This window comes from Aspergillus tanneri (assembly GCF_003426965.1).
Source record: "Aspergillus tanneri strain NIH1004 chromosome Unknown AapTan_8_pilon_pilon_pilon, whole genome shotgun sequence".
Taxonomy (NCBI): domain Eukaryota; kingdom Fungi; phylum Ascomycota; class Eurotiomycetes; order Eurotiales; family Aspergillaceae; genus Aspergillus; species Aspergillus tanneri.
Window position 1 is genome coordinate 1,198,172 of NW_022984635.1, and position 22,036 is coordinate 1,220,207.

General features: G+C 49.3%; 8 protein-coding genes across 8 annotated transcripts; 3 read left to right on the plus strand and 5 right to left on the minus strand.

Annotated features, from left to right (window-relative positions):
• Positions 1 to 1,593: 1,593 nt before the first annotated feature.
• On the plus strand, positions 1,594 to 6,603 carry ATNIH1004_011016 (uncharacterized protein; the record flags this gene model as incomplete). Its single annotated transcript, XM_033575582.1, has 6 exons — positions 1,594 to 1,874; positions 1,932 to 2,548; positions 2,595 to 3,526; positions 4,133 to 5,208; positions 5,342 to 5,938; positions 6,000 to 6,603. 6 exons carry the CDS (start codon positions 1,594 to 1,596, stop codon positions 6,601 to 6,603), a joined length of 4,107 nt encoding a protein of 1,368 aa, XP_033421437.1.
• A 524-nt stretch (positions 6,604 to 7,127) lies between these two features.
• Positions 7,128 to 8,588, minus strand: FAP1_1 (FKBP12-associated protein; the record flags this gene model as incomplete). The annotated part of the gene is made up of 2 exons (XM_033575583.1): positions 7,128 to 8,246; positions 8,544 to 8,588. 2 exons carry the CDS (start codon positions 8,586 to 8,588, stop codon positions 7,128 to 7,130), a joined length of 1,164 nt encoding a protein of 387 aa, XP_033421438.1.
• Positions 8,589 to 9,232: 644 nt separating this feature from the next.
• Positions 9,233 to 11,031, minus strand: FAP1_2 (FKBP12-associated protein; the record flags this gene model as incomplete). Its single annotated transcript, XM_033575584.1, has 4 exons — positions 9,233 to 9,416; positions 9,480 to 9,942; positions 9,986 to 10,717; positions 11,028 to 11,031. The coding sequence occupies 4 exons, from the start codon at positions 11,029 to 11,031 to the stop codon at positions 9,233 to 9,235; spliced, it is 1,383 nt and encodes a 460-aa protein (XP_033421439.1).
• A 150-nt stretch (positions 11,032 to 11,181) lies between these two features.
• On the minus strand, positions 11,182 to 13,119 carry ATNIH1004_011019 (LYAR-type C2HC zinc finger protein; the record flags this gene model as incomplete). The annotated part of the gene is made up of 3 exons (XM_033575585.1): positions 11,182 to 12,669; positions 12,880 to 13,002; positions 13,099 to 13,119. The coding sequence occupies 3 exons, from the start codon at positions 13,117 to 13,119 to the stop codon at positions 11,182 to 11,184; spliced, it is 1,632 nt and encodes a 543-aa protein (XP_033421440.1).
• Positions 13,120 to 15,045: 1,926 nt separating this feature from the next.
• On the minus strand, positions 15,046 to 15,773 carry ATNIH1004_011020 (flavin-linked sulfhydryl oxidase ERV2; the record flags this gene model as incomplete). Its single annotated transcript, XM_033575586.1, has 3 exons — positions 15,046 to 15,322; positions 15,383 to 15,511; positions 15,583 to 15,773. The coding sequence occupies 3 exons, from the start codon at positions 15,771 to 15,773 to the stop codon at positions 15,046 to 15,048; spliced, it is 597 nt and encodes a 198-aa protein (XP_033421441.1).
• Positions 15,774 to 16,732: 959 nt separating this feature from the next.
• ATNIH1004_011021 (ATP11 family protein) lies at positions 16,733 to 17,820 on the plus strand (the record flags this gene model as incomplete). The annotated part of the gene is made up of 2 exons (XM_033575587.1): positions 16,733 to 16,908; positions 16,980 to 17,820. 2 exons carry the CDS (start codon positions 16,733 to 16,735, stop codon positions 17,818 to 17,820), a joined length of 1,017 nt encoding a protein of 338 aa, XP_033421442.1.
• Positions 17,821 to 18,751: 931 nt separating this feature from the next.
• On the minus strand, positions 18,752 to 19,934 carry ATNIH1004_011022 (alpha/beta hydrolase; the record flags this gene model as incomplete). Its single annotated transcript, XM_033575588.1, has 4 exons — positions 18,752 to 18,911; positions 18,985 to 19,110; positions 19,191 to 19,703; positions 19,795 to 19,934. The coding sequence occupies 4 exons, from the start codon at positions 19,932 to 19,934 to the stop codon at positions 18,752 to 18,754; spliced, it is 939 nt and encodes a 312-aa protein (XP_033421443.1).
• A 583-nt stretch (positions 19,935 to 20,517) lies between these two features.
• pre3 (proteasome core particle subunit beta 1) lies at positions 20,518 to 21,458 on the plus strand (the record flags this gene model as incomplete). Its single annotated transcript, XM_033575589.1, has 5 exons — positions 20,518 to 20,554; positions 20,620 to 20,665; positions 20,734 to 20,748; positions 20,802 to 21,077; positions 21,134 to 21,458. 5 exons carry the CDS (start codon positions 20,518 to 20,520, stop codon positions 21,456 to 21,458), a joined length of 699 nt encoding a protein of 232 aa, XP_033421444.1.
• Positions 21,459 to 22,036: the final 578 nt, after the last annotated feature.

Consider the following 22,036-nt stretch of genomic DNA (forward strand, 5'->3'; position numbering starts at 1 on the left):
GTAACTTCTCTTATAACGGGGAGTAGATGTGTGACATGAGAAAATAGTAAGATCAATCGAGCCGACGACTATGGCCAAGTGACTAGTCATAGTCATGGTGAGAAATATGACCGAAGCCCCACGAAACTTGAGATAACACTGCCCTAGTAAGCATGCTAGCCAGAATAACTAGGAATGGCAGAAACTCTAACTTGGAATCCAGCCCCCAAAATCCTCCATTGCGCATGTCAGAGTCAGGATTCTAGACTTGGAATTTCTGATGGTCAGCCAAATATTGATGTGGCCATTAGATTAGATTAGATTGATTTGATTGAGCAGATCCTGTTTGAAAACAGCCAACAACGGGACAGCTCTGTGGAAAAATACCAACTTCGCTAGGTCAAGCTATCCTCGCTAGTGCTACCGGGTTATAAATTGGAAATTTAAGCGAGAAGATACGGAAAAAAAAAAAGAAAGAAAGAAAGTGCTATTCATCCAACAACTATTCCACTGCTCCGTCCATACGTACGAGGATCACCAATTCGCACATTCCCCCGGATCGGGTGGAATTCTATACAGCCATGAACGTATTGATACCTATGACATATTTTGTTATTCAATAGTTATTTATTATTCAATAGTTATCAAGGTCAGTACTAGCCGAGTTGCCGAAGCCCACCCCACATAGCTCTAGAGAGCCAAGAAAAACCGAACTTGGTTCCCCTGATTGGAGCCGTTTCTTGTGTTCATGACGTTTCTTTTGTCCTGTGCTTTGTATAGTCTTGTGGCTCCCATAATTGTTTTTTCTTGTTTTTCTTTTCTTTTCTTTTCTTTTTTTTTTTTTTTTCAATTTTGGAACAATTGTTATGACTGATAATCGCTCCTTAGCATCACGCGGGATAGTTACCAGAGTAAAGAGTAAGCATTACACAAACCTCTGGTGGAGAACACAGTGGTTGGCTGGCTTATCTACCAGGAATGCGCATGCAACATAAGGACGATCCAGCCAACATGTTACTACCTTATTGAGTACAGTCTTGGGAGGAGTAGCGATTTTTAATCGTAAGCTTCCCTTTCTAAGGGACAAGCCAGGAAGAAGAAAAAAAAAAAAGTTGAAAATAGGTCTTCACATGTACAACACCCATGAACCGTGGATAGCAAAAGTACGCCCACAAAATCGCTCATAGAGCGAGTCAGCTGGAAATACACAATGGTATGTACCCCGCTGACTCGTCGGAGATATATGCAGATGGAGATAGGACGGAGCCGTGTGATGAACCCAAGCCAATCATACCTGGCTCACAAACTCAACACGTCAGAGAGTGGCTGCGATTGGCCCAGAAGGGAAGTTATCTGATCCTGTTGCTCCCAAAATGGCCAAAATGTTATCTGATCCGACCACCAGAATTGAAAGCCAGGATCCACCTGCAACACACCGGCATCGTTCGGCTGGGTTATGTGGGACATTTATAGAGAAAAAAAAAAAACCTCCCTAACTTTCATGTCTTTACTCCTCTCCTTTCCTTAACTCCTTAAACTGCCTAATTTCCCCTTTCCAGTTTCCCGGGAACTCTACCAGCTCCGTGACTGGGAAGCGAAACTCGGGTCGTCGTCATGGGTGTTCTCGACATAGTTCGAGGCCGTGACAACACTGCGATGTTGTCAGATCTAGGAACGGAGGAGCAGAGACCGAAGGAGAGCTCGCCGGAGAACTCGCCGGAGAACCCAGAGAACTCTGGCAGTGACTCCGACCGCAAGAGCCTAGAAGCGCAGAATGAAAAGGAAATCGAGTTGCACCCTAACCAGGTCACTGCGGGTGCCCATCTAGGTATCCAGAGGGCTGAAGCCGCCGCCTTGGTATGGAGCAAGAAAGCACTCGTTGGTACTTATGCTTGGTAAGCCCTTCTTCCAAACACAAGAGAGCAATGCTTATTGTTGGCGCTTGAAAATAGGATCTGGGTATGTTTCTTCATGTTGGCATTTCAATCCTCCATCGGCAGCATCGCCCAACAAACGGCCTATGCCAAATTTCAAAATGCCCCTGCAGTCAGCACAGCCAACATCCTGGCTACCGTCATCGGTGGTGTACTTAAGCTACCTATCGCCAAAACCCTGAATCTCTGGGGCCGTGCTGAAGGGCTATGTGCTTCCGTTGTGGTCTACATTCTAGGCATTATTATTCTGGCAGCTTGCAATGGCCCTTCGTCGTACGCAGCAGGCTATGTTATCTTCTGGATTGGCTATGACTGTATATATCTTATTTTGCAGGTTTTCTTGGCCGATACATCTGGTCTGCGAAACCGTGCCTTTGCCTTTGCCTTTGCGAATACCCCTTTCATCTGCACTGCCTTCACTGGCCCGTTGGCGGGGCAAAATTTCATCGACAACACTGGTGGGTGGCGCTGGGCGTATGGCGCTTTTTGCATTATCATGCCGTTTGTCTTCCTTCCTCTGGCCGTGGTCTTTAAATACTACGAGAAGAAGGCACGGAAAATGGGCCTGTTCAATCCTCCCCAAAGTAATCGGTCCTTCTTACAGTCTATCGTGCATTACTGGCATCAGTTTGATGGTAGGTGTATTTCGCTCCTTGGGTTGGTTCACACTAATGTGGTCAGTGGTTGGTGCCTTGTTATTAATGGCTGGCTGGATCCTTCTTCTCCTGCCCTTCAGTTTAACCAGCGCTGGACGAGCAGAATACAGTAGTGCTACCTTTATCGCCATGATTATAGTCGGATTCTTCACTTTGCTACTTTTTGCTGTCTGGGAGAAATTCGTCGCACGCGAGCGTTTCATCAACTATGAATTGCTCAAGAAGTTCACTGTTTTGGGCGCCTGCATAAACTTTGCAGTGATCTATTTCAGTTTCTACAGCTGGGATTTGTATTTTCTCAATTTCTGCACCGTTGTGTATAATCTCGAGCAGGGAATGGCGGGCTACATGATGCAGATCTACAACGTGGGCTCTTGCTTCTGGGGTGTGGTCGTCGGGCTCTGGATGCGCTTCACCAAGGAGTTCAAATACACTACTCTGTGCTTTGGTCTTCCTATTCTGATTCTGGGTGCTGGCTTGATGATCAAGTTCCGCGGGGACGGTGGAACAGACGATATTGGCTACTTGATAATGTGCCAGATCTTCGTCGCTTTCGGAGGTGGCACCATGGTTATCGGCAGTGAAATGGCCGTCATGGCTTCTGCCGATCGTGAAGGTGTGCCCATGATGCTGTCTGTCCTTGGCCTATTCAGTAACTTGGGTGGTGCTATGGGAAGTGCTGTGCAGTCCGCTATCTACAACAATGTCTTCGTCGAGGCCCTGCAGAGAGCACTGCCGGAAAGCGAGAAGGCCCAAGCCATGCAAATCTCTCTTGATGGCTATTTGGTACAGAAATTGTACCCTCTTGGCTCCGACAAACGTAACGCGGTCAATTATGCCTGGGGCTACAGTCAAAAGTACGGGGCTATTGCTGCTACTGCAATTCTGGTACTTTCCGTCCCTTGCATTGCAGTCTGGAATAACTACCGCCTCAACAAGAAGCAGAACAAGGGAACGGTACTGTAACCTGTTATTTTCTGGTTATGAATGAGAACAGCGAGATACCCCGAGTTGAATGGTTGTCGGACTTATATGTTCTGATGATGCTGCAACCAAAATTGCACTTAATAACAACCTGTGTAATAGTTTCTTTAGGAATTAAAATTCTATTTTTATTTTTATTCTTATTTTATTTGTGACCTTTCACCTACTTCTTTTTTCTGGAAACATTATGAGATTTCTTGCACTAGACAGATCCTCTGTACCAGTGAAGGTGTTGGGATCACCAAACATAGAGAGGCTGACACCCCGCATTTCAACATGCTCTCTCCTTCTCCTTCCTCCCTTGCATTTCCCAAATTAGTCCAATCTCATGCTCCTGTCGATCTCACCATCGAGGGTTAATCGTTATTAACTAATTAATTCCCCTTAGTTGACTCCCCAATGCTCCGCTATCTCTATCCCATACTCGCTCTTCCCCACATTCATGCCTCTCCCAGACACAAGAGTCGCGTCTTCTGTTACTTAGCATGCTGCATACAAATTAGATACGTTCGATGTCCTTAGCAACCGAAATTGGCAATGATTTTATTACACAGATACCAACACCTGATTTGTATGCAGTGGACGGGGCTTGTTCTGGGAAGTTCGCCGACGGCGTTCTCAACACATGTCCCCGATGTCCTTCAATCCATCGATCCGCTTATCGGATCCAACAGTGGGGGCAACGTCTTTGCGGGCGCAAGTCGTCCTTACGGGATGGCAAAACCGGTTGCCGACGTTGATGGGCAGAATACAGGTGGGTTTTCCACAGATGGAAGCAAGGTCACCGGATTTTCGACGCTTCATGACTCCGGCACCGGCGGGAATCCCTCACTGGGCAACTTCCCCTTTTTCCCACAATACTGTCCCGAAGATGAAATCAATAACTGCAAGTTTCCCAAGGCGACACGAGCGGTTCACTATATAAATGATTCGGTTGTGGCTCGACCAGGGTACTTTGCCCTGTCGTTGGAAAATGGGATTCGGGCGGAAATGACATCTACAGAACACGCAGCACTCTATAAGTTCACTTTCCCTGTTGCTACCGCGACAAATGGCAGTCAACTAAGTCCGTTGATCCTTATGGACTTGACAGACCTCTGGGACAGTCGACAAAATGCGTCAATCAGTGTAGACGTTGAGGCTAGTCGAATTAAAGCAAATGGCACTTTCTTACCCAGTTTCGGCGCCGGGTCTTACATATCCTACGTGTGCGCAGACTTCGTTGGGGCAATGGTTCATGACGGTGGGATCTGGGTCAATAACCGGGCAGGAACTGAACGTACTGAGTTGTACGTCACTCGAGGGTTCAACAACTTCTATCTTCAGGCTGGTGGTTTTGTCCAATTCCAGCGGCCTGAGAATGGGACCATCAACGTCCGAGTCGGCGCGAGCTTTATTAGCACAGATAAGGCCTGTAAAAATGCTCAAACGGAGATTCCTCATCCACTTGATGACTTTGAAGATATCCAGCGCGGCACAGAAGTTGCTTGGAGGGAAAAGCTCAGTCCTATATCCATAAAGGAAGGAGGTGTGCAGAACGACCTGCTCACTAGTTTCTGGAGCGGCGTGTACCGAACCATGCTTGATCCGCAGGATCTAACAGGTGAAAATCCACTATGGGAGAGCGACGAGCCATATTTTGATTCCTTTTATTGGTACGTACTGCTATACATGTTGTCTGGCTAAAGTTTCCACACTTACATTTTCAAGTATCTGGGACTCCTTCCGGGCCCAGCACCCATTCCTTACAATCATTGATCCCATAGCGCAGTCCAGAATGGTACGCAGCTTGCTTGATACGTATAAGCATGAAAATTGGCTTCCAGACTGCCGTATGAGTCTCTGCAAAGGGTGGACACAGGGAGGCTCGAATGCAGATGTCGTCCTGGCCGACGCATTCGTTAAAAACCTAACTGGGATCGACTGGAACTTAGCGTACGAAGCTATGGTCAACGATGCCGAAAATGAGCCTCTGGAATGGTCATACGAGGGCAGAGGTGGCCTACAAAGTTGGAAACGCCTGAATTATATCCCATACCTGGATTTCGACTATCTGGGGTTTGGCACCAATTCGCGTAGCATTTCGCGAACGCTGGAGTATTCGTACAATGATTTCTGTCTATCGACTGTAGGAAAGAGTCTTCACAAAGATGACTATAGCAAATATCTCGCCAGAGCCCACAACTGGCAGAACATTTACAAAACCGACCAGATCTCCTCCATCAATGGCACCGACACTGGATTTGTCGGCTTCTTCCAGCCAAAGTACTTGAACGGAACGTGGGGATACCAAGATCCAATTGCCTGCAGCGCCCTTGCATCTTGGTGCTCGCTCACAAGTAATCCCTCAGAAACTTTCGAGTCCAGCGTCTGGGAATACCAATTGTATGTACACACCCTCTTCATTCCACCCTTCTCGACCAAAACCCTAACATCACACAACAAGTTACGTCCCCCATGACATGGCAGCCCTAATCGACCTCCTCGGAGGCCCAGATACTTTCGTATCTCGCCTTGACTTCTTCCATACCTCTGGTCTAGCAGACATGGGCAACGAGCCCGTGTTTCTCACTGTCTTCCAATACCACTATGCCGGGAGACCCGCACTATCGGTTCACCGCGCACATAGCTACATACCCTCCCGGTTCAACTCTTCCCATTCGGGTCTGCCCGGGAACGATGACTCCGGCGCCATGGGCGCCTTTGCTGTCTTCTCCATGATGGGTCTTTTCCCGAACCCAGGGCAGAACGTATATCTTATTATCGCGCCTTTTTTCGAGGCTGTGAGTATCACCCATCCGGTGACGAAGAAGGCTGCCACGATCCGAAATGTCAACTTCGATCCCTCATATCGGAATATCTATATCCAGAGTGCGACGCTGAATGGTCGGCCCTACTCGAAAAACTGGATTGGCCATGAGTTCTTTACCGAGGGTATGACGCTGGAATTAACCTTGGGTGATACCGAGAGTGACTGGGGTCGTGGAAAGGATGATCTACCTCCTAGTTTGAGCTCCACGGTGCACAGAGAAAGTATAACATGGTCTTAGCGAGTTTAGCTATGTATATACAGTATATCTGAGATAGACGAAGTTATTTCCAGGCCTACATATTAACCTGCGCCTTGCTGGCTTTCCTTCTGTATACTACCACCGAAAGGAGTGTGATCGGATATAGAATTACTGTAAAGTCCTGCTTGCACTCGCTTGCTCTCTCTTGCACTCCTACGTATGAGCTGAACATTATGAAATTCTATCGGAACGTCCTTACCCACGTCTCAGCCCCAACTTAAGAAGCATATACATATGCCAACCAAAACCTCATAACTACCGCGGAGGAGAAGGAGAGCGAGAAAAACGAAGTCTTGTTTTGAGACATCCATATTTAGATCCGAACTTTTAATAAAAATACGCCTGTCATGCAAACCCATGCTCGCTAATCCCAATCGCCCCTTGTGCATGGTACTCTTACTAGCATCAGGAACTCAGAAAAGTACTCCATAGATAGTAAATGAAAGACGCTAAGCCATGCCACTAATCATAGGCCTCATCCCATTAATCTTGAATCACAACTTTTAGGCCGTCATGCTGCCATCGAGGAAATGGGAAGTAGGAATCACTCCTTCATTGGCTGTTTTGGCCTCATTTGAACTCTCCTTTGGGGCCTCGGTCTCGTTTTGCATATTTGTATTTTCCTGCTGCTGGTCGTGTCCTTGACCACTTTCCTGATCCTCCTGGTCATCATCGTCTTGATCTTTCTTCTGCTCGCGTGCACGTTCTTCCTGCTCTTCTTTCTCTTCCTCCTCCTCCCAATTATCGGCCACCTGAGTGGTGATGGGTTGGCTCCGTAGTTGTTTTCCTGCACCTACGCCGGATCGGAGAACTAATTTTTCCTTCTTCGGAGAGGACTCGGCTCTCCTCCAGGTGCTGCCATCGTCACCCGCTAGGGCGGAATACATGGTCGATCCGGAGAAGGGACCTGGGCTTTGGGTAGGTATTGTGCTTTTTGCACTACTCATCCCATTGCTTCGTCTTGAGGCAGCAACCTGAGCCCAACCACCTTCGTTCGTCGCGTTGGTCTGTACCCTGGCCGCTTCTCGTTGGGCCTTAACCTCAGCTGCAGCCTGGCGTTGTGCTTCGCGCTCCTTGAGACGTTGGCGTTCGCGCAACTTGACGCATTCGCCTATACTCATGCCACCGATGCCAATCGCCGTGCCTTGGCCCATGCCCAAAAGTGCGGGATTCCACCCTGTCGGCTTCAAGACGAACACATGACGGTGGGGTTCGGGATCGAAACTTTCGCTGGAGAATCCCCAGTCCGACGCCAGCGAATGGGCAAACGCTCGAAGAGATGGTTTTGCAGGTTGGAATCGGACAGATCGTTGGGTTGTGCTGGCCGCTAGGGACTGGAGCGTGGTCTCATATGTCTGTAGGGTGGATAGAGTAGATGTGGATGAGAGCTGGAGATACATATCAAGTGTTTCAGATGAGTAAGGCAGGTTCGAGGATGTCAGGTTCTGGGCGACGGTTGTCGACTGATCAATTTCGACTCCCAAGGCAGATGCCAGTGAGCGATTGCGCTCGAGTCGGGCACATTCGTCATCACATGCTAACGGTGTCGATGATGGCAATCTTTGGGGTTGCTGCAATTGCCCCTTCGAAGCTACGGCCTTTGCTGCATTGCAGCGACGCTCCTGTCGAAGTCGTCCACAGCCACATGTTACTGTGACTGTAGACGAGCACGGAGTCTTCTCGGCGCATGGGTAGGGAGCATGGCAAAGCTCAGTACACTGGTGGCCACATAATGTCTTCGTCTTCCCGCATGTCTGTTGGCAGGGCTTTGAGGCATCCTCGCAGTCACCAGGTCGATGGCAATTCTTCTGGCACGAGTGGGAGCCGCATCTAAGCGACTCGCCGCAAACTCGGCCGCATCGTGCATCGGAGAGCCAACAGGGCTGATTCTTCAACACCTGCTTACGACACAAACACACCTTCTCCGTCAGATAGGGACACTTGGGGCAAGCATCCCCATCCATGTGGCAATTGTGGGGGGTCTGGGGATGGCCGCACGGCTTGGGGCGCTCACAGGGAGCTGAGCAGGGCGGCGGTTGTGTGCCGCAGGGTAAGGGCGGATGCAAGGTAGATCGACCGCAGTCACACGAGATCTCCTCGAAAATCGCCTCCCTGCAGGTATTGCACGGCCCTTTGTGGCAGATTTCCGGACAAGTGTGCCGTCCGCATTTCAGCATACGACCACAAACCCGCGTACAGATATGTTCGGCCTCCACATCTTCATCACTTGGACGGAGATGAGATTTGAGCTTCCGCCGCAGCGCCTGACGCTCAATTGCCTTTTGCTCGCCAGGACAGCATCGCTCCCCACAGGAGTGGCGTCCACAATGCAACCCTGCCTTGCAGATACGGAAACACTGAGGAGGTTCCATTGTACCCTGATGACACACCGTCATAAACGAGTTGCGCCCGCAGCGGCACTGGATAGGAACCTTGCGCAAGCAAGTGCCGCAGGGACCAGTGTGACAGATCTGGTCGCATGCATGTCCGCATGGAAGTATCTTCCCACAGGATTTCCGGCAGTTTGGAATGGAATCTTCGCAAGAAGTCCGCGGGGAGTATCCAGAGATTTCGGTCAACGGCGTCTTCCCACAGGGGCAATGGCGCACTACGTCGGGCGATCTCGGACAGTGAGCTGGATGTGCGTCTTGGGGATGGCATCTCTTCTGGCAAAAATGAACACCACAGTCAAAAGGACGATTGCACTCGACTTGACAGCTGAAACATCCAGTCCATTTCTCCACTTGTCCGTCGGGCCCATCTTGAAGCTTCTGACTTCCCATCTCCTCCTCCTTGGAGCTGCACAGCATTTCTGTCTGAACCTTTCCACAGTAACAACGGGACTCCACTCTCACCTCGCAAGTGCCGCAGAGCCCTTCATGGCATGGACGGGGACAAGTATGCTCACCGCAAGGCAGCAAATCCCCACAGATCTCGCCACAACTCCATCCATTCTCGTAGTCGGTGTCTTGACAACGCTTAGTCGACGAATTCCTACCGCAGAAGCAATCCTGTGTCGGACCCATGGCAGAACACGGGAAGCAAGGCCCAGCATGGCAGGTCGAATCACAACGATGTGGGCAGCCTTTACGAGGCCGCGCGCATGTTTGTCCGCACGAATGTGGAGGGAGGCCGGGAAGAGGGCGCGGGTCAACCTCCTTCTCGCACCAGCAGGTGTAAGTCGAGGGAAACACTTCTTGGGCAAGGTTACAGCCAGGGCAACGCCAGGCCCGAGGAGCATTGGCTTCTCCGCCATCCTGTCGACGGGCAGCATCCTGGGCCGCCGACCCTTCATTCTTGGACCATTTCTTGACGCAACTTAAATGAAAAACGGTCCAGCACAGATCACACGACCACACACGCGATCTCTTGCCCAGTTCACTGGTGCAAATAGGACACTCGTAGAGGTTATGAGCAATGTCTTCATGTATACGAGTAGCGATGTCGGGGGCTACCGATTTCGTAGTAACCTTTGGTGCTTGAGGCTGCGGGTTCTTCACTTTCGCTTTCGTTCTCCCTTTCCCAGTCGCAGAAGTAGACTGAGAGTACTCGTCCGTCCTATTTGCGACCGGTTGTCCTCCCGGGACGAACTCGGGCGCAACAGCCCTTAGCTCTGCATCCTTTGTGTGGTCTACACCACTGGGCACATCATCCCCGGAAGTCTGTTCAGATTTTGTCAATCGTCCCTCGAATCGTCGGCCAGTGTTTGATGCTGATTTATCATCTCCCCTTCCTCTTGCCGGTTGACGTTGACGTTGACGACTCGTCTCTGGACGGGCACTTCCACCACGGGCTCCTCTCCTACCTCCCCTCGGTCCTCTTGGCAGATGGAACGGGCCTTGGGATAGATCTGGTGTCAATTCACCATTCGGTTGCGCGTCAGGTGATGGTCCTTCAATCTGTGTGGAAGTGTGGGCCTGGGTCTGAGGACGTCGATGGGGGGCACGAGTGCCACCGCCCCTGCCTCTGCGTCTCGCAGCTCTGGAACGGGGGGCATTTTCGGCAGCAGTCGCAGTCGCGGGGACATCCGACATGATCTCGGGGGGTTTCGAGGGCCGAAGATGAGTGTCGTCGAGTGTACTCATGCGCTGAACTATAGGCACATACGATCGTTCAACCACTGGCGTTATGGCGGAGATTCGAGGGTGGGAAAATTAATGCTGATCACCTTGCTCAGATGAGAGTACAACGATCCTACCCTCCTCAACCGGAAAGTGCAAAGATCTTAAGAGACAGACCGACGGAGTAGAAAAGCACCAGAGGCAATGAGGGCCGAAAAGTGAGGAAATGACGGTTTGTTCCTGGAGTGGCGGAAGCTCCGTCATTGGCTGCTCTCGGGTGCTTCAGCGATCGCCCAAAATGGAAAATAATTACGATGACTCACTGGGAGTCATCCCACTTACTCATAGTGGAGTCTTTGATGATGGTGGTTGACTCGACCTGATCATTACGTTGTATCAAATTATAGAAGGGGGGGAAAAGAAAAAATACCAAAGCACATCGCTATGCAAAACCAAAAAAAAATGAATGAATGAAATCAAAAAAACCATCCAGCAACTAAAAGAAGACCACCACCTCTCCCCGATCGTTCTGCTTCAGTCGCAATGTCCGCCAGAGATCCTTCTCATCGTCCCCTCTCCGTTCGCGATCCGCACGGCTCCGCCCTTGATCGCGACCCCGATCTCCGTCAAACTCATCCGTAAAGTCGCGATGGAACCGCTTCAGCACCTTGTTCACCGAGAATCCTCGTCCGCTCTCTGGCCCCTTAGTCACCAGTGACAAGAAATGGGCAGCCATCTCTCGCTGCAACTCGTCGGGGACGTTTGGCTGCTGGTAAACTACCACTTGTCCATCGTGGCCGCGAGGGGACTGCGGCTGAGAGGGGTTGGGGTAATCGATCTGTTTGAGGCGTCGCGATGGCCGATCCGGGTTAGTTTGGGCACTGCTTTTGCGCTTGGTCTTGCGAGGGTCAGACGAAATGACCTGGCCAGTCGAAGGGTCTCGGACACGATGTGTCTTCTTGGAACGACGGATATCCAGCTGGTTGTTATTTCCGTCATCCGAGGAGCTACGCCGATGTGTGCGAACCAGTGCCTTCGCGGAGGGCTCGTGGCCACTTCCACTACCTGCGGAAACAGAAGAACCGCCAAACATGGACGAAACAAGGCGTTCCGCGCGATTCTTGATGGAGATTCCAAGGCCGGTCTCATCCTTCTCATCCCGACGCGTTCGCTTAATCGGAGATGAGGGATCTTGATACCGCCGTTGAGTGTGGTCATAGTCCTCATCCAGGGATGGAGACCGAAGCATCCGATTCAGGCCACCAGTGAGTCCAGAGTGGTTCAACATCGGTGTAGGCGGGTTATTGACAACACTCGATGGAGCATCCATCATGGGGGTATCCACATCCTCCATATCGTGATCCTCAGTGCGTCGCTTCCGCTTTTTGTCACTGGTGGTGGCGCTGCCCTGTCCATTCGCAGCTCGCGACCGATCCTTCTTCTTCTTGGGAGCCGGTGTCATGAACTCCATGGAAACATTGGGTGCTTTGTTCGGGTAAACGGATGGAGGAATCGGTCCGGTGCCATACGAAAATCCATTCTCCTCGTACGCCACATCGTAGGACTTGTTCTCATCTTCAATCTCGGTGTCCAGGTGAGCTAGCGCCTTGCTGGGTTCAAACACGGAAGGCGCATGCTCCACCATCTGCATCTGTTCCTTGGGCGCAGCAATAGAGACTTTAGACGCATTTGGAGTATTCTCAGTAACCAGGAAGTCAAAGACATTGACCTGTTTGTCGTTGTTTACCTTCGTCGCATTACTGGATGGCTTCACAGCGCCGACAGGTGGAGGAGTAGGAGCAGGGGGAGGGGCGTTGGCTTTCGCTTTGGGATTATCGACATCAGGCACATCCTCAACGTAGGGAGCTCTGTGACTGTTGGCGTTCAGATTCTGGTTCTGCTTCTGGTTCCCCTTGCGCTGATTCTTGCTTGGTTTTTCTTTATAAAGGGCGCCCTGGTATTTTTGCGCCTCGGTCATACATGACTGAAGGAATCGAGTCAGCACCAATGATTCGAGCAAATTTCAGATAAATCGCATTCTACTGTACAGGAAACCCTCATAGAGCAAATTGCTAACATAGTAGCTCAACGTGTATACTGTCGCAGAGGGAACAAACAACACTTGACTGCGCTGCGAAGGCGATCGGACACCAAACACATAGAATTATGAGTCAGTAGAAGAGTATAAGCGTACCGTGTGCGATCTATATTGAGTGCCTTGGAAGTGCACCATACAATCAATGCAAGTAAAGGATGCGCCGCGACATTGGTTACGGTGAGGATCGAGCTTCTTCTTGGTGAGAATGTCACCACACGCCTAGAAATCAAAAGCTAGTCAGCGGTCTTCCGTACTGCCGTATCTTGATCTCCATAGGTTCCAGGCTAAAACAATAAAAAGACAGTTCCGACTCACTTCGCATGAGAACGAGACCATCTTGACCCCGCGATACAATCAACTCAGGAGTCTGCGCGATTATCGGAGGGGTTGTCTCGATAGTAAAGAGGGGGAATAAACAAACAAATTTAAAACAAAACTATATAAAAAAAAGTAGATCCCCAGATTTAGTCAGTCTATCAAAACTATTTGTTATAGATAAAATAAAGCTTAGGACCAAAGTCGCAGCGGGACCCCTTCTTAGTCGCAAAACAAACAGTAGGATAGTCAACAGAAGATCGAATAGGAGAGTTCTCACGAAAATGAGACAGTCTAGGGGGGCAGCACTTAACGAGTGCTTTTCTCCTGGCTTTGGTCGCTATTGATGTTGCTCAGCGTTCTTTCTCTGGTAGATTTTCCGACGCGTCCAAACTCAATGATTTTCTTTCAAAAAATTAACAAAAAAAAAAAAAAATTAAGCAACAACAGAGGATGTACTATTCCTCTTTTGGACAAAGATGACCTGAGTGCCTCGCTTATCAGGCATCCAAACACCCCCGCAAAGATAAAGAATCCAATGTCAAACAATAACAGAATGGTTTGTTTTTATCACCGCAAGACGACAAAGGAAAACATCCCACATTCGATGCGAAGACCCCCACAGGGCCCTGTCTGTATATACATGAAGTAATCCCTCTCCCTTTCCCAAAATGCCTAGTTTCACTTTTCCCCAGGACGGCTCGCCTCCTAGGTAATCGGCCTGAGCACCTCCGAAACAAACATTGCGGTCAGGGAGAACCGGGAAGTCCATGCATCAGACAAGGATGATCTGTTGATCTTGAAGTTCTAAGGGAGGTTGTGGCGCCTATCCTCCGAAACAGTCAGCAGGGCCTCGTCAGGAGACTCCCCGCCGTTCAGCCAAAGAGGATGGCGAGCATTCAATCAACCAACCAGCATTCCCCAGTGTTTCGGTTAGTGTAGCGCTTGTGGAGGGGGCGATGCGATCTGATTGACGATAACGCACTTTTTTTGGACACGAGTTGAGGCGCCAGGAAGATATTAATAACTGCACTGTACCGCTCGGTGCGTATATGGACTCGTTGGGCGCCTAGTAGTTATTAATCTTTTTTCCATAGATCGCAATTATTGCGCATAGGCGAAACCTCAGCGGCTCCTCTTCTCAGGGTTGGCCTCTAGTATACGAGGAGTTTCGGGATGTTTCATCTATGATGCGGGATGATTTCAGAATCCAATGCTCCTGGGGGCTTCTAGCAGCTTGCTTACTATCTGGGCTTACCTAACGACCAGGCCTGTATACATACCAAAACACGATCACAATGTATGAGGGTAAATGTTGGTAGGAAGATGTCTTTCATCAGTGGCGGGAAAGACACAACCCACCTTGACTGCTGGTCAGCCGCTCCAGTCACAGAAAGGTGCTCCATGCAGTCATGCGCGCAACTGCATATCGGGTGCAGCCATCAGACCTTCCCTCCCATCAGATGGTCAAGAAATAGCCGAAAGCTTCTAGGTCCCACCACACAACGCTCGTCTTGTACGTCAACAAGGAAGGGCTTTTCATGTCTTCCCAGGAACTATTTGTAGGACGAAGAAGTGTTTGTTCCCGTCATTTAGGTACAGAGCATGGATTAAATGATTGCCATTGATATAAAGTCCAAGTGGCAGGAGACATATGCAAGCACATGCTAATGTACAAAATCCCGCTCCGGTAGAGAACTTAGCGAGCCCGCGCTGGTAAACAATAATTAGGGTATAATAGGGAGGGGGTTTTTTTAAAAAAAAATAAAAAAAATAAAAAAAAAAAGGCCCAGAATAGCTGCATAGGTCAAAATCGGGAAATGGACAAAAAGTATATTCAATGCCGTGTGCTTCTAAATCATCTGGTAGTATCCCAGTACAGGATTACAAGATAATGAAGTGCGGGGCGATGCAAGGGGGGTAACTGACGGCACCTGGAATATCTAGCTAGACAGGCAGAACAACATCATTGACATCAGCAATTTCTCGAGAGGTGTCTTGATTCCCACTCCGGAGGCCATCCTTCCCATTGCCTGGTGTCCCGTCATCTGCGCAGCCACAGTCGTAAAAATCGCCGATCTTATTGCAGTCAAACTCGGGCTTCTCGAGCATTGCATTTACCTCGTTATGCATAAAACAACCCCAGCCAGCAGCTGCATTCCTAGACGAGACTTGCGGTGGATATTTGGCTAGGTGTCCTTGGAAGTGCGTTGCGCATTCGCCACTAGAACAGGGTTAGCCAACTTTCGGGAGATGTGAAATGTCAAGCATAACGAAGATATACCATGGGTATAGTTGGGCAAATAGGTAGATGTATGTACGCAAAGTTTCCTGCTGTTCTTTCGTCGGTTTTTCTGGATACCGCGCCAGCATGGTATGGAAGTACTTCCAAGTCGCACGACCCAGTTCTGCTCTAAAAACAACCAGGAGTCAGAACTAGTAAAGGATAAAGCAGAGAGGCCATTAGGGTGAATTCTAGCATACTTTGCGGTATCATTTCCTAGTCGTGGCATAATGACCTCTCCTTGCGTAACATCAGTTGGAGTCTGTAAATGACTCGGAGCGCGGACAATGCGACTCGAAGGAGCCTGAGGCCGAATATGGAAGAAGACAAGGAGGACTGTCGCAATGGCGGCGCCTATCAGTATACGTCGGGTAATCTGACGATTCGCCATGGCGAGTGGGAATATAGGGGAATGCTCTGTCGTCAATTTCGATAGTAGCCACTGCAGAAGGTCGTCAAGTGAACGATATGAGCCAACCCAGAAACATTAAAGGAATTGCTTATGGGAATAAAGTGTCGTGTTATTTACAGAGAAGCAATAGAAAAATGATGGTCCGATGGAGGAGAGTGCCAACCTCAAAGCCCAGGGAACAACATGAACAACACCTTGCATGATACCGTTCTTGTTTTTGGGATCGGCCCACAAGGAGAGCATAAAACATGCTTAGTCATTTATGCATTCCTAGTTAGTTGGCTAGTAGTTGTGAAATCTACACTTCATTCTCTAATATTTTTGCTTATTAAAAGGAGAAATGCAGGACATGTACTAAGCATTTCCTACCTATGCAATATTCCATTATCGGGTCCCTTGTACTGTGTACTTCTTGGCTCAAGTATACCTCAAAGGCATAACTTGTCCAAATGTAGTTAGCACAAGGCTAGTGTTTCGAGTCCTCGATAAGAGTCTAGATGCTGCACTCTTTCTCTTAGTTCTTGTGGATCCAACCTTTATAAATAGAAATAAGTTAATCGCTGAAACATCCTTCTGTGTTTGCCCAAATCAAGGAATCACCCTTTTTGTCTATGTAGTATAACTCCATGTTGCTCTCTATCTTTCACTGAAATAAATATAGTAAAGGCCAGAAGACATGCACTGACAAAAGAGCAAATCCAAAGATGATCTGCTTAGACAATTTAGATCAGCACTTCCTGCTTCTTACCTGCGACAATCCGTCATCTTTTGCCTACGAAGAGTACAAAGTATTATGGTAAAATTAGATCAAAATAGACCAGACTAGCTGGTGCTGACTAAGATAAGATTATGTAATCTCGCGGGCCTATCAAGTCGCTTTTCTTGACTTCGATCTTCCACTCTATCAGTTCTCTGCAACTCTTCCCCTGGCTACGAAAATGGCGTCTTTGAGGCTGTCAGCGTTGCAGTCTCTACTCCGGACGAGGACCCCATCTGTGCGGCCTCAACAAAAACGGTGGGCCCAGGTGCACGATGTGCGCTTCCTCGCCACGCACCACGATTCCCAACAAGTATTGGATAGATATCGGTCCAAGCTGAACCAGAAAGCGCAGCAGTAAGTATCCATGGTGACTTTAACTGAATATGGCTGGATAAATAAACAGATTGCTAACACAGCTGATATAGGGAAGGCCACGAGAATATCGATTCCCTGAAGGAAGCCTACAAAGAAAAGATCGACGACCTCCGGCACAAAGCAGCAACCCCCATCACACCCGAATCGTCGCCCTCTCCAGCACGTTCAGCAGTTCCTCCTGCTCCCCCGCCGCCGCCATCGATGCAGGCTAAAGCCGCAGCCAGAACCGCCAATTCCACCGGTATCAAACCCCTCAGCTCTTATATCAATGTGGAGAAGACCCTCGCGCTCCCGCCAAAAGAAATCGAAGCCATCTGGCGCCTCCGTCATGCTTCAAACCCCAACTCCATCTGCGCCTGTATCCCCGTAGAAACATATCTGCGCATTGCTGCCGCCGCTCGTCAGAACCCCCAGTTCGTCCTCCCCCTGCCTCGCACGCAGATTGAATCTCAATCGCCGGAAACGAATACCGAAGCCAATGATGCCGGCGCCGATATCCATTTCCTTCAATGGGGATTTCATCCTCCCGCGTCTGCATCCTCTTCGGAAGTCCCCTCGGGGCCGTTGGCTAGCTCCCACACCTCGACAATCATTTTCACCCACCTCGCTGCCTATCAGCTGCACGGGGCCTATGCGCAACCACACACCACTATCACACACCATCTGGATCTCGCGGATGAAAAGGGTCTCGTGCTTATGCTTGGCCAGGTGATGCCCGACTCCGGCGTCTCCACCACCGATGCTACCTGGCTGGCTAGTTGCGTCCAGCGGTTCTTCGATTTCGGCGGCCAAGCCAATGGACGGAAGGGCGAACTACTACGCATGTTCACAAAGGGAGATGTGCAGAACTTCAAAATCGAGGACTTGCTAGGAGAAGCAGAGAAGCTCTAGCCTGGTACGGTTGTCGTCATACTTCGTGTGTTAATACTCTTTGAATTTATGCTGTTCTAGGGAGAAGCAAGATTCCATGTACCAATAGATAGTTTACGAATGCTTAATTATACACTTGGGGCTCGACAATGGTCGTGCTTGAACCAGCTGGATGGTACGATTACCTTCGGCCCTTCAGAAGGCACAGTAGCGTACTAGGATGTTGGCCAGAGAGGCCCAAGTACACTCAGTGTAGATATCCAATTTTTTTCGCGGTCAATGAGTGCATCTATGCGCACGGCTTGTTTAGATGAAAATTCTAAACGAAATCACCTTTGAATCATTATGTGTATGCGACCAGTCGTTGCTCAGTATAGCCGCTATTTATGAACAACCCAAAGTTTGATCGGATCATCTCCAATGAAACATAGATGAATGCACTTAATTCGGGCACTTGAAAGACCCCGCTGTACGCCAGCTCATAACCACAGCGAAAATCACCTGTTAAATATCCACGAAGAAACAAAATAACATCCAGAGAAATATTGGGGAAGAGGTCAGAAATGTGTCACTGACCCAGGGCCAATATTGATACAGTAATGCAAATCCAAGAGCATTTTTCTGTCTGCCTGGAATACAGAGTAGATCAAAGGGAAAAGCGTATCAAAAAGGGGGAGGATGGTGGTAGGAAGAACACATGCATTAGGGTATATGCGCACATGACAAAAGTAAATCATAGCCCGTATAGAGCATTAATGCTGGAAAGCTGTGGCTGCTTCAAGTACGCAGTCCATCTTCATGCGTCTAGCTGTGCGAAAACAGCTTCTTTGTTGGGAAAAATAGTAGAGAACCTCGGAGGCATCCAAAACCGGTGTTGCTGGGAAACACAAGGCTATCAATTCCACAAATGTGCGGGAAGTGCAAGCCTGCGTAGAGAGTTATGGCTAAGAACTCAATAATCTTCTCCGACAACTTCCTCCATGACGAACGAGTGGATGTGCTCAAAGTAGCCTGGCTCAGCAACGCTATCATTATGCCCACCGTTGGGAAGAGTTCGCCAAACTTTGCGACTAGTGTTGCAAATGGCAAAGAGCTGCGTCATATTGGATGGTCTATGAAATTTCACACGTTAAGCCAAGCATGAAATATAGGCCATATTGGCAATGCTTCAAGAAGAACACTCACGGTACTATTTCATCCTTGAGCCCACTTAGAAAGAGGATCGGGATCCGGTTTATCTTGGGCAAAATATCCTCACTCATCCAGTATTGGTGACAGAAGCGAGCAAGATAACGTGCAGGAGGGAAGACCCTAGACTGATATCAGTCTATGCGAAATGGGATGATAGCCCCAGCGGCTCAGCATATCCAAAGAGAGAGAAGGGTACGTACGCAGGGATCAGCTTGCGAATGCTCAAGAACGTATTTTCGAGAATCAAACCTTTAATATCGCCCGTATCTTGGTTCTCCGCGGCCAGATTGATCGCCACGGCGCCTCCAAGACTTTGGCCATAGACAACAATTTTGGTGTCACGGGTCTCTGCTCGCTGCCTAATATAGTCAAGTCCTGTCTGCGCATCCAGTTTCAACCCTGCTTCGTCCGGGGTACCGGTGGACAGTCCGTAGCCTCGGTACTCAAGCATTAACACATGGCAGCCCAGAACGTCCTGCATAAGTTTGGCAATAGGAAGACGGTGACCAATGTTGCCTGCATTGCCGTGGAACATCAACACAGTAATGTTTCTGGCAGCGCGCTTGTTTGGAGGGTGGAGGAGGATGGCATGTAACGACTCCCCGTCTGGCGTCGGGATCTGGAGATCCTCGTAGTCGGTAATACCGAACTGGGGGGGCTTGGGAACATTGGAGCGTGCATCGACAGGGACGTTGCGAGGATAGATCAGCTCACTGGAGGTTTGGTCAGTGCTCAGTACAGTCTCAGGAGAATCACGTAGGTAAGACAGTAGGTATCTCCATTGTTCGTAGGGGGAACACTAACTTTTGCTTGAAATACAACAGTCCACTCGCGACTACTGCTAACCCAGAAGATGCCAATACTGGCAGTCGCAGGAACTGAACTGCATTGTTGGTCATGCTGGTGATACTCCAAGACGGTGGGGGTGGCGGAGACTCGGACATTATAGTGACGGTATAGTGCCTATAGTATGGGCTGATAAGTGAGGGAAATAAGGGAGAAATTCAAGTCTGGGATCAACCGGGGGGTGCAATCGTTAAGAGACACAAGATAAAAAGAGTCTCCAGGAAGAGCTTTGCCAGTTGCCAGTCACTCCCACGCAGGGGAATATGTACTAGCTGGTGCCTAGGAAGATCGATACAGCGCAAGAGCATTAATACCTCGACTGGCTTGTCGCAGCGATCGGGAAGTTGTTCAGGTCCTGTTCTTGCGGGGTGCTGGGCCAATGGGACGGCGGTGTATCCTCACCGCCCGACGGAATCAGTTCCAGCTGTCAACGTAACGTGTTGGCCTGCCTTGAGAGCTCCGTCAAAACAACTACATTATTAGGTACTATCATCCAGAAATCTACCTCTCCCTCCCACAAAGCTCGTCACGTTCCCATTCAATCCGCTGCAACCTCGACTTTATCGGGTTCAAGTCCCTCTCGGTGAATCAGATTTTTATTCTCTGCGGTGAAAACTAGCACGTGGTGCAAAACGAAATCGTCCACCTCCTTCCGAGCCAGTCACTTACATAGTAGTCACAATGGTTGGTCACGGCGTCACAGGGATGCTCGGAGAAGGTTAGGCAATTATTCGTCAAAACTTAACTGATATACCGGTGAACTGGCTGACCCCCGGGCTATAGATGGCATTCATGTGGACATGAACCACCTCAAGAGCGGTGAGGTCAAGTAAGTTTTGTGACCCAGAGCTGCGCTGAACGTCAGGATCATATATACTAACCACTCCATCCATACAGCCTAGGTACCTCAATGTGAGTTGCTCGATCTCCGTGGAAACAATTTTAGTTGTGTTGATGAAACCCAGCATGGCAATCAACTTCAAGGATGGCGTTATTCTAGGCGCCGACAGCCGAACGACGACCGGTGCTTATATTGCCAATCGAGTTACGGACAAACTGACGCAGGTACATGATACCATTTGGTGCTGCCGGTCCGGATCAGCTGCAGATACTCAGGCCGTAGCAGACATCGTCTCCTACCACCTCAACATGTACTCTATTGTCAACAACGAAGCTCCGAGCACTCAAGTTGCTGCGTCACTGTTCCAGGAGCTGTGTTATGAAAACAAGGATATGCTGAGGTAGGTCCCCCCACCACCCTGGCGAAGGACATCCCAGCTAACACGACTTATGGCAGCGCGGGAATCATCATTGCGGGATATGACCCCCGACACGGTGGTCAAGTGTACTCGATACCTTTGGGCGGATCCCTACACAAACAAGCTTATTCCATTGGTGGGTCAGGCTCGACCTATATCTACGGCTACTGCGATGCGCATTGGAGGGAGAATATGACGGAGGAAGAAGGGATCAACTTTGTCCGAGCAGCGTTGCGGGAGGCGATCAAATGGGATGGTAGCTCGGGAGGTGTAATCCGCCTGGTAGTGCTGACAGCCAAGGGAGCGGTGAGACACCTTTATCTGCCAGATACAGACTACACTGGCCCGGGGGTGACCAAATGATTTGTGTATGGCATACGGGATGATGATCTTAGTCTTTCTTTTTTTTTCAATTTCCGATTCCTTTGAGCTGTTCATTCTCGTCTGGATTGATGGTTAGCGACTTATCTCTCCCGGTAAAATTCGCCGTACACAGGCATACAGCATAAGATTCTGTCAAAAAATATATCTAGGACAAGAGATTGAGAGGTGGAGAAAGAGGAAAGATCATACGAGCTGAAAAGAGACGTATATACATCTTTTCTTTTGCCATTTTCTTTACTTTCGGGAGCAGTCGACTAGACGTATCTGTCGCTATCAGGCCGTAGTCGTAGGTCATTCTTTCAGCCATCTTGGATGAGTTGAATTGATTTGAGATGCAGAGAGTAACCGTCCACCCAATGGTGCTTCAGGCATACACACCTGGGTGGCTGGGGAGCCACCATTCGTCCATTTCCTTGGGCTTAGTTCCCCCTGGTGGATTTTATTATTGAATAGCGAAGCAAATGCTTGGAATCTTTCGGGGGAAGATTGAGATGGAAGGGACAATTGAATTCCTGTAGGTTAAGGTTGGTCACCGAAAGCAAATTGGTGCACCGCCC